We start from the raw sequence: 10,369 nt of genomic DNA, 5'->3' as shown, positions 1-10,369 counted from the left end.
TGACCTAGGGCAACTACTCCTATTAGCTTGAGGCCCAGGACCTAAAAAAACCCCAACAACTGGGTTGTGATCAAGTAAAACTATCAGTAAATAAGACTCAAAGTATTTACTATCATACCTTTTAAAAGCTACAGAATTTCTAAAGCCAGATATCATCATTATGATATTGAGTAGAAGAAGCTTTGATAAAAATATTTCAGATTGACAGATTAAAAATAAATCCCTACCTTTGGGACTCTTTGATATATACCATTTTTTAAACAAAAGTAGTCTGAATATATTGGAATAGCATCCAGTACTCAGTCCAGTCTTTCACCATGTCTGGAACATTACTATTTTAATGAAGGAAATACAAGAGGAGAAATTATTTTTTGTATTGTTTATTAATTGGGAGATACCTTTACACATTAGGGACTGGTGCACTTAAATTAGGTTACAAATGACCATAAAAACCAGGTGCTTGTCAACAATACAACTTCAATTTCACTTAGACATTACATTCAATTAAAAAAAAATGCAATGTAAACCCAATAGTGAAAAGTTAAATAAAAACAAAACAATATAAAAAATTTAAAAGACAGAAAAATCTAAATATAAATTAGCACACTGAAAAACAGTTTCTTGTCACATATGCAACAATGATATGAAAAAGAAAATCCTTTATTCTGAATTGAACGAATGAATCTAGCACTCACAGAAATAAGGGAACAATTACATTGCCCTGAACCAGGAGGATAAGAATGAATTGCATCTGATAGAATTACTCTTTACTATTTAAGTCTCTGACCCAGGACACCTCTATGATCTTAGCAGTCCTTCTTTCCTCTCAACTCTTTCTTGTAAGGACAGACTGATGACCTTTTGTTGTGGGCGACCAACTGTTTGAACCATGACTTTTGCTTATGGTAAAAGCCAAAATTTGACTTTAGGTCTTACGTACTGAAAACCAGGGAGTTACTTCTGGTGATCTGCCACACAAAGCACAGTGTACCATGGCAAGAATGATATTCACCCAAGAGGATTCTGGTTTTCTATTTGGATAGTGTGGCACACTCAAAAGAAAATTCCTGGGCAACAAAGGAAAAGGATCCTTGTGCCCAAAATAATCCTTCAAATCTATAACTGCTACAAATCTCATGAGTTTACAGGTTCAAATTTAAATAGCTATTCATCTTTTCTACCCATTGGTTCAAAGCCTTCATGTCACCATTGAATTCCCCTGAGTCTAGTTAATAAAAGGGGAAAAAAAAGTGAGTGACTGAAAAACAGCTTCAAGTTTAAATGATTGGGGCCTTTGTATTTCCTGGTAAAATGGCCAATAATCCTTATGAGCTAGAATCGGTACTGTTCAAACTTGGCAAAGCATTTCTGACAGGATTCTCTTTGTTCTCTGAAGTTAAGGCACCAAGTTAAACTAAGGTGAAAGGTTTGACATGCATCTCGGAATACGCCAGCCCTTTATACATCTCACACACATTAGAATGCATCAAGCCAAGAGGGAACAAGCAAAATGATTCCGATTTTAGGCTAGGGATCCTGAAGGCTCAACAGATTTATCATAGAGTTTCAAGTGGATTAGACAAACCGTTTAATGAGGGGTTTGGAAGTAGGAATAAAGATGCTCAAGACAGTACTATAAGGCACTCCTACAGGAAAAGAAAAATCGGAAGGCAGATACAAGGTAGGAGCCACAAGAGCCCACTTGTTTACTAACTAGCGTCCTAGCAGAAAAGCCTGAATCAGAGCCAGAGCCCGAGCCCAGGACCACGGGCGAGGAAGACAAAGGCAGAGAGACCAGTGTGCAGAGGTGCAGCAGAACATGAGAAACCATCTCCAGCCTGCTAAGAGCTCCTACTTCACATGTTCCTTCCATAGGTTCCTCAAGAGCCCTAGTTAGGCAACAGACGGTTTCAGTCCAGACCTTTCTACAAAGAGAGGCCCTCAGTGGTTTCTAGTCCCATGGAGACAGACCAAAGCAAAACTCCAAATTCTGTGTCCTATTTATATTTAAAAATCCTTCCCATCACGCTGGGGGTCACTTTATGGGATGTGCCATGTAATAAGCAATGGTTTAGAATAATAAAAGTGAAAACAAATCCAAACCCGCCACCCGAGAATCTGGCAGCTCATGCTACTGTGCTTCTTCAGCCCACTAGCATTGCTGATCAGCGGTCTAAAATCACGTTTTACTAAACAAGGTCTCAGGGAGCACTCTAATATGCATCAGAACAACACCTTCCTCCAAATGGAAACAAGTCAACTTCAGATTAAAACCTCATAGCAAAGACTTATGAACCCAGTAAAACCAAGAACACTATTAGCATGAACAGGATTAGGTGCTGGGACCTAAGTCAAAACCAAGTACCACATGTGAAGAATCAGCATATGCTTGTCCAAACAAGCACATTCACCTCTAATTAGATTCAACCTGTTAAGAGTCAGATACTCTCTCCAAGAATATAAGACTCTGAGACTTAAAAGAATAACCTATTTTCTCCTTCAAGACAACACCAACAAGTAGGGATGAATATTAAGATCCCAAGAACAAAGGTACTAACAGCTACCAGTATTTAAAAAAAAAATAGCCTCAATTACAATCTAATTTGGGTATTTCATTCTGAGTCAAATATTCCAAAGCTTTTTCCTAGAGTGGTTCACAACATTCTCTACTTCCAAATTAAATTTTAGGAAAAGGTGAAATGAGACAGAGCCAGAGAGCGATAAAAGATGGAGAATTACATGTCTCCTTTCCTTGTGCTAAATTAAAAAGATAGGCTCTGGGTTATTTATAGACCCTAGACTGAAGTGGGATAAGCAAGTTCTAGGTTGTGGTTATAGTTTAGATATTTCAGCAAAGTTCTCAAAGAACTACAGTTAATAGTCTTATACAAGCATATATATCCATGTTTTTGGCTGTACGCAAGAGAAGAAGCAGAACGGAGTCCAACTTCCACTGAGAATGTTTGTTTTGCAGCTAAGTTACATCAAATTATTTTATAGTTCTGCTATTGTATGACTATAGACAACATACATGGATCAGAAGTCACATCTCTAGGTGGGTTGGTGGGGTGACGAGAAGTAACAATGTTGTACCGGTGTTCAGCAATGAGTACGGATACACAAAGAGAAATACAACCAAAGACAGTTTGCCATCTGTCAGTTACGAACTTCAGCTGGCTTGGGGCAGGTGGCTTGGTTAGAAGAGGGGTCCTGTATTTTTGCAAATGCTTTAGCTTCTCATAGAAGCTGAGGGGAAATGAAAGACAAATCCCTCCTAAGAAGAGCTGAGGAAATCAATCTCTTAGAAATCACAGAAATTTATATTCCTAGCAACTTTTCCCTGAAGTGAAGGAACATTTGTGTTTTAGAAGGTGGTTATCCTTTAGCTAATTAAATGTTGCAAAGGAAGATTGCTCTCCAGATTTGGGGATGTGAGAATAACTGTCATGCTGCCCTAAGAGGCAGAGAAGCAGAAGTTTGCTTGTTTTGTCCTATAGAAATGTTTTTAACTTGGGGGGAAAACTGGACCCAAAAAGAAAACTTCTTCCATTTCAGTTAAGTGATTTTAAGGGCTCTGTGGTCTTCCTACAGTGGTGCAAATTGAGGTCTATTTAAGGAACTGGCTTCTTTGCTGCACGGTTTGACTTGCCAATATTTCATCAAGATTGGACAATATCACACCCTACGATGTTTCTGGCACTGGCAGATGTGATTTCCTCAGGGGATGCACCAGGGAATTGGTTGGCCCTTTCAGTGGAGAAAGGCTTCTCGAACTTGCTGCCAGCTCTAGGAGATTAATTGGCCATTTTGTTATATACCTCATGTGTAAGATGTTCAACCCAGGATGAGAAACAGAACACATGGGAAAGCAGGATGTTCATTCAGCCTTAAGAAGGCAGTGATCCATGAGGTTTGCATCCAGTGTGACTATTTTCTAACAGGAGGGGCAAATGCTGAACGCACCACACAAAGCCACTTCTTAGACGTGAAAACAGGTAAAAAAAAGTACCCAATACTCTTCTAAGGCATTCTGGGGTATAAACGGCAACTTTGTTATTTTCACTGCGTATGGAAATTCAAGTATCTGTGATTCTCCTCACTGGCAGATGTTGGGATGGGAGCAGAGAAGTTAAACTGAGGCCTGTCAGACACGGTTGCGGAAGCTGGCCACTGCTAAAGCTTCACTATGAGGGAAAAGGACCCAAACTGCAGGGCTACTGTTGGAGATCTGGAGAGATGACTTGTGATTTCACTCTTGTGTCTTCCTGTAGGAACATGCATAAAATGATGAATGTGGACAGTTTTCTCATGGGTTTCATTTCGACTTTTGTTAATCAAGGCCACCTTCATGGGCACCTGGTAAAACAAAGCCACAGGGCCTGCGAGGCCAAACTCGGTGTCTTCACCCCTGGCAAGATCTGAGATTGGGCAATCCTGTACAGAGATCGAGTGTGAGCAATCCTACTCCTCAGGCCTCCAAATGCAGCTCACTGTGGCTAAGCTCACTCATAGCCAGGATCACAGATACATTAATTATAACAAAAGCAAAAAATAAGCTACAGTGACAAGGAACTGGGGGTGGAGGGAGGAAGGCACTTTGCCATTGGAGCACATCTGTTTTATAATAAGCAGGTCTATAATTCTCTTGTGAAAGATCATGTTCTGCTATCTTCTCTGAGGCTGGAAAATATAAATACTGTATTTCAGGAACCTGGGGGGTGAGGGGAGATCAGATTGTTTGCCTGTCTGCCAAGTGCTTATTTTAAAATTTCCACCCCTTTTCTTTTGTATGTAATCCATGTTGGGGAGGAGGGGGAGAAGGAAGGGAGGGTAGAGTGGTGGTGGTGAAGATAACCTGTTTTTCCAAGAGGAAAAGGCACCATAAGGCTTCTTATGAATAGGCCTGGCCTTTTAACAAGTTTTCATGCCTCAGCTACAGCACTCCAGCTACTGTATAATTCAGAAATGAAACGCCTGGTGGTTAGCTATTAAGTTTAAATGTGTGGTCTGTAGTATGAGGGACTGGTGTGAGTCAAGAGGTGAAATGTTCACATCTAACTGCCTGCCGGCACCAGAGTCAGCTCAGTTATTCCTTTGTGTGAGAGTGACATAAAAATACATGTGCCAAGTTCTGGAGAAAGGGAGGAAGAGAGGATGAATGAAATCATGGAGGGTTCTTGGTGAAACAAAGTGAGGTGAAATTTTTAAAACTCAGCAACAATCAAATTACAAAGAAGCTAAAGGCTTCTGATTCACAGTGAAATGAAATAGACCTCCCAAGTTGATTAGGAATTCACCTTCAATATCAACACACTTTAGTACTGTAATAAGGGTTATTTTAATGGAAGGAGACAGAAGCAAATCATGTTTCCAGGGCTGCCCCACCTGCCATTTCTGTCGCAGTGACAATAGTGCCTGTGGCCTTTAAAAGGACACTTGCTGCTCTGGGAACACCGCCACCCTGTCCAGCAGCAAAGCAACTAAGTATTCTTCCTATTTATTCTAGTACTCATGGTTTTATTAAAGTGGATATGTTTTCTAGGTTTTTTTTCCTTTTAAAGTAGTATATTTATGTCATTACTAATTCTTATATTCTTAGTTCTCAAACAGTATAAATAAAATGGACTGAGAAGTTTAAAAAAAATGACAAAACATGAAAGTAGAGTTAATAGTGGTAGGTTATAGACCCAAAAGAGCTGTGATGGGAAGCAAGACAGAAGGTGGTTGGGAAGAATTTGTAGGAGTTACAGTAATTTTCTTTTAAAGACAATGAAGGCATCTTCTCCTGGAGTGGGATCATTATAGACTGTATTTGCCAGTCTATAAATTGCAGCACTGAGTAAAATTATAGAATTTCTTCTGAGCTCAGCCCCATTAAAAACCATAAATGTCACCCCTGTTGATAGGATACTGGGCTTTCCTATGGCATTTCTGATTTAAAATAGCTGTGAATATAAACTGGTATTTCTGGCCTGTGGCCACCCCATGAAGAGAATGATGCTGCAATATATTATCAACAAATGGTCTGATTACAGTGTTTTATAGAAATCTTGTCTTTTATCAGGAAGCAAAATTTATAAATGTAACTTTAAAATCAGAGCTAGCTCCATGGGTGAAATTGGGATGAGTGCTGTCAGAAGAAGCACCCATGGACAGCTTCAAAAATATTCCACTTTGTTGAGGTGAAATATCAGAAGGGGGATTGTAGTTTCTATGGCAGAAACTGAGATGAGGGGACATAGCCAGTGACAGATGTCCTGGAAGGAGCCAAGAGGAGTCACTGTGTTCTGAAAACTTTCTCATGAAACAGATGATGGGTTAACTTGTTGCAGTTGCTTCAGCTTCTATGAAGGCTAAAAATAAATAACACAAAAATCACCTGAAACATTGTTGCTGCTTACTAAATGACAACCCCCAGAATGAAATAATAAGCAAGGTAGAAAACATTTCTGCCTATAGAATAAAATGGCTCCTGAGGGCCAAAAAGAAAAGGCTGTGACCTCTAAAGCATCATGTGCACACTGCATCTTGCTTGAGATGAAGCAGCTGAAAGTCCTGACAAAACGTAATCGGCTGAGTAATTTTCAAGCCACGAAGGCTTCGAGGTCCTTTTGACAGTACCTACGGACATATGAAAACATATACATAGATGTGTCTGTATCTCTAGCTAAAGGACAGACACATCTCCCTCCCACAGTATGTGTCTGGCCCGTTCAGAAGCTGCTGTGCCACCTGTTAGAGAACCAGCAGATCACTGTCCCTCCCGCAGGGTCTGTGTCTGGCAGTCATGTGTTCTGGTAGGACAGCTCAAACATGCTGCATGCCTCCTCCAGGCTCTCATCTACATTTAGTCTCCTCCAGAAGGATTTTTGTTTCTTTTGCAGCTCTCGACGGACACATCTGGGGCAGGGGACTGACTTCACTTTGCACTCAGAGTGAAAAACTGCTCCACAGCTTTCACACCTGCAAAATCCAAGCAGGAACACGAATGAATGAGGGGAACATAATCATCGGATGCCCAGAGTCCCTCCCCTACCAGATACATGCTTTCAGTGTAAATCATGCAGTGTTATACACAATCATATACAATACCTACCCATGACTAGCTAACAAGAGTCTGGCTGTTTTTCCTTTCTTAAGTGTAATGTTCTATTTCACTGGGGAAACAAAATTCTTTCTCTTTCATAGTTGGCGCTTCCCAAGCATATGGCGGGGGGGGGGTAGGGGAGGCGGGGCTGGCAGCAAAAATCAACCAGCATTTCTCAAGTTAAGGGTAATTATGTTTAAATCGCTGCATGCTTTAGTTCTCCCACCTGTGAAAAGGAACATTGTTAGCCACAGTAAAAGAGAGTAGGTGGAGATAGTTAAAGAATGACTGTGAACCAGATTGCCAATAGAAAACGAACTTTTCTATGAAATAGTTTTAAGAGTTGCAATTTACTTCTGTGAAAAATACAGACTTCTGCTATAGATAATGAGTTAAGTGGCTTCCCCTTAACTCAAAATCCTTAGCTGGGACCTTGAAACTCTAAAACAACACAATCTTCTAATTTCTGAATTCCCTGCAATTCATAGAAATAGAGTAAACTTAAAAGTCCATCTTTACAAAACAAAGAGAAGTATTAAGGGAGAGGAATAACAGGTTCTAAAAAAATAAACAGATATTATAATTTGGAGAGATGAGACATTCCGCAAGAATGACTGGTTTGTTGTTTAGCTAAGTGAAAGCTTGTTCATGGGTTTCTGAATGGGTTGTTTCTACTGAAAACTTTAATAATATATAATTGACAAGCATAACTAAAGAGGCTGGAATGGAGAGCTTGAATACTTAATTTAAGTTCTCATCCTTTTCCTCCCAAGTCCCAAGCAGCCCTTCTTGTCTTCCAGGAGTGATGAGAGGGAGGTTTGTACTCATTAGTTCTACCAGTGTTTGTGGGAGCTCTACCTTGCACAGCACTGGCCCAGAGCAAGGGCGCTGAGGAGGAGTGAGAATGAGGGACATGGAAATGGTGACTTATCCCTCTTCAGTATTCTTTTCTGCCAGTTTCTCACATTTAATAGGTGAAAGATCTCAAAGGTTATCTAGTCAGGAAGCAGGAGGCTGGGATGCTAAGGGTAGGTGTTGCCCACCTATAAAGAACAATTCACTCTTCACTTCTCATCCATTAGGGCTGTCTGGAAAGGGAACAACTAAATGCAGTTCTTTTGGGGGCTGGAATTGGGGGCATGAGAGAGGAGACAATACTTTGATGTGGTTAAGGGTGGTTGGAAGATGGTCTAAGGGCCCCAAATGCAGAGGAGATAGTGGCTATAGTGAGTGTAGAGGGCAGACTGGGCATGGAAGGGTGGAGAGGGCACAGGCTCATGTGCCTTGGCTCTTCTTTCCCTGAAGTTACCAGAATGTGTATGGCTCTGTATACAGGTCTAGGAGTTTATAGCCTGGCTGCTACAAATCCCTTTACAGAGCAGGAACCCCATATAGAGATCATACCAGTATAATGCAAGCAATAGTAAGAGCCATAATATCAAGTACTGTCTAGTACAGTTTTTCTGAACTTAGTTCTTGGCTTCTGGTCCCCCGAATTCTACTGCTGGGAGGCAGGGAGGGTCAGAGGGCTGGGCAATGTAACAGGTGAAGGCATTCACTGTTGTATTGCCCAGTGAATTGGATGCTTACCACTTTCCCTGTACCAGCTTATCTGGAGGACTCAGTGATTAAAACACACCTTCTGTTTTTTTTTTTTTTTTCAGAGAAAGTGGGAAGGAGACCTTAGCCCTTTTGGGACAAGGCCAACTTGTCTTTAGGACACAGCTCTACACATTTTTATTAGCTCATATACTGGCAGTCTGTGATCTGGGCAGCTGAGAGTGGCTGTACTTGACTAGGCAAAGCCTTCAATGGAGGTTTAAGAAGGAGTTCTGTATGGTGCTTAGTTATCCATCTAGGATCCGGGATGCAAAAGCTCCAATAACACGTACTAGTGAGGGGCAGCACAGTGAGTAAGAGCACTGGCTCCAGTGTCAGGATGACCTGGAGTGCAAATCCTGGGCTCGGACACTTAACACCCACCCAGAAACACCTGGCTGTGTAACTTTGAGCAAGTTACTTAACCCCAATTGCTTAGGGGTGGCCAGATGGCTCAGCTAGTAAGAGCACCGGCTCCAGTGTTGGGATGACCTGGAGATCGAATCCCAGGCTCAGATACTCAGCACCACACCCAGAAATAACTGGCTATGTAACCTTGAGCAAGTTACTTAACCCCGATTGCTTAAAAAAAACAAGTACTAGTGAGTGTATGAGACTCTTGCTTGACGACATGAATGCTTTTTTTTTTACTTTCATATTAAACATTTTCACATCAGTCATGATGTAAAGAAGAGTTACAACAGGAAGACCCCCAAGAAAGAAGAAACAAAACAACAAAAGATAAGAGAGTAAATAGTATGCCTTTTTTTTTTTTTAAGCAATAGGGGTTAAGTAACTTGCTCAAGGTTACATGGCCAGTTATTTCTGGGTGTGGTGCTAAGTATCTGAGCCTGGATTTGTTGAGCCACCTGGTCTCCCCTAAGAAATTGGGGTTAAATAACTTGCTCAAGGTTACACGGCCAGGCGTTTCTGGGTGGATAATAAGTGCCTGAGCCTGGGATTCAATCTCCAGGTCATCCCAACACTGGAGCCAGTGCTCTGACTCGCTGTGCTACCTGGCCGCCCCAATAGTATGCTTCCATCTGCATTCAGGCTCCAAAGTTCTTTTTATGGATGTGGAAAACATTTTCCATTGTGAGTCTTTTGGAGTTGTCTTAGATCCTTGCATTGCTGAGAAGGTCAGTCATCTCACCATGTGGTCGTTACTGTGTATACTCTTCTCCTGGCTCTGCTCATTTCATTCTGCATCAGTTCATAAGTCTTTCTAGGTTTTTCTGAAGTCTGCCTCCTCATGATTTCTTTTCTTTCTTTTTAAAAATAATGTTAATATGTTTATTTCTAGTTTCCAACATTCACTTCCATAAGTTTTAAATTTTGTTCCTCTTCCCAAGACAGCATGCAATTCAATATAGGCTCTACATATACATTCCTATTAAATATATTTTCACATTAGTCATGACATATAGAAGAATTAGAATGAATGGGAGGAACCATGAGAAAGAAAAAACAAAACAACAAAAAAAGAAAGCAATCTGCTTCAATCTGTATTCAGGCTCTATATTTCTTTATCTGGATGTGGATGGTATTTTCCATCATGAGTCTTTTAGAATTGTTTTAGGTCCTTGTATTGCTGAGAAGAGCTAAGTCTATCAAAGTCAATCATTGCACAGTGTGGTTGTTACTATGTACAGTGTTCTCCTGGTTCTGCTCAATTCACTCAGC

At 40.8% G+C, this 10,369-nt stretch overlaps 1 protein-coding gene across 1 annotated transcript in view; it reads right to left on the bottom strand.

Moving 5' to 3' along the window:
• Window positions 1–364: 364 nt before the first annotated feature.
• Window positions 365–10,369, bottom strand: part of PLEKHM3 (pleckstrin homology domain containing M3) — a 235,730-nt gene continuing 225,725 nt past the window's right edge. Inside the window, exon 8 of the mRNA XM_069075264.1 lies at window positions 365–6,963. Coding sequence (XP_068931365.1) covers window positions 6,786–6,963 — 178 coding nt within the window. The 3' untranslated portion in view covers window positions 365–6,785. The remainder of the gene's footprint in view (window positions 6,964–10,369) is intronic.

Source organism: Petaurus breviceps, unplaced genomic scaffold (assembly GCF_028583685.1).
Source record: "Petaurus breviceps papuanus isolate PSGF00001 unplaced genomic scaffold, PetGlider_PUasm1.0 90903, whole genome shotgun sequence".
In the NCBI taxonomy this organism is placed as follows: Eukaryota; Metazoa; Chordata; class Mammalia; order Diprotodontia; family Petauridae; genus Petaurus; species Petaurus breviceps.
This window is presented reverse-complemented; position numbering and strand designations above follow the sequence as displayed.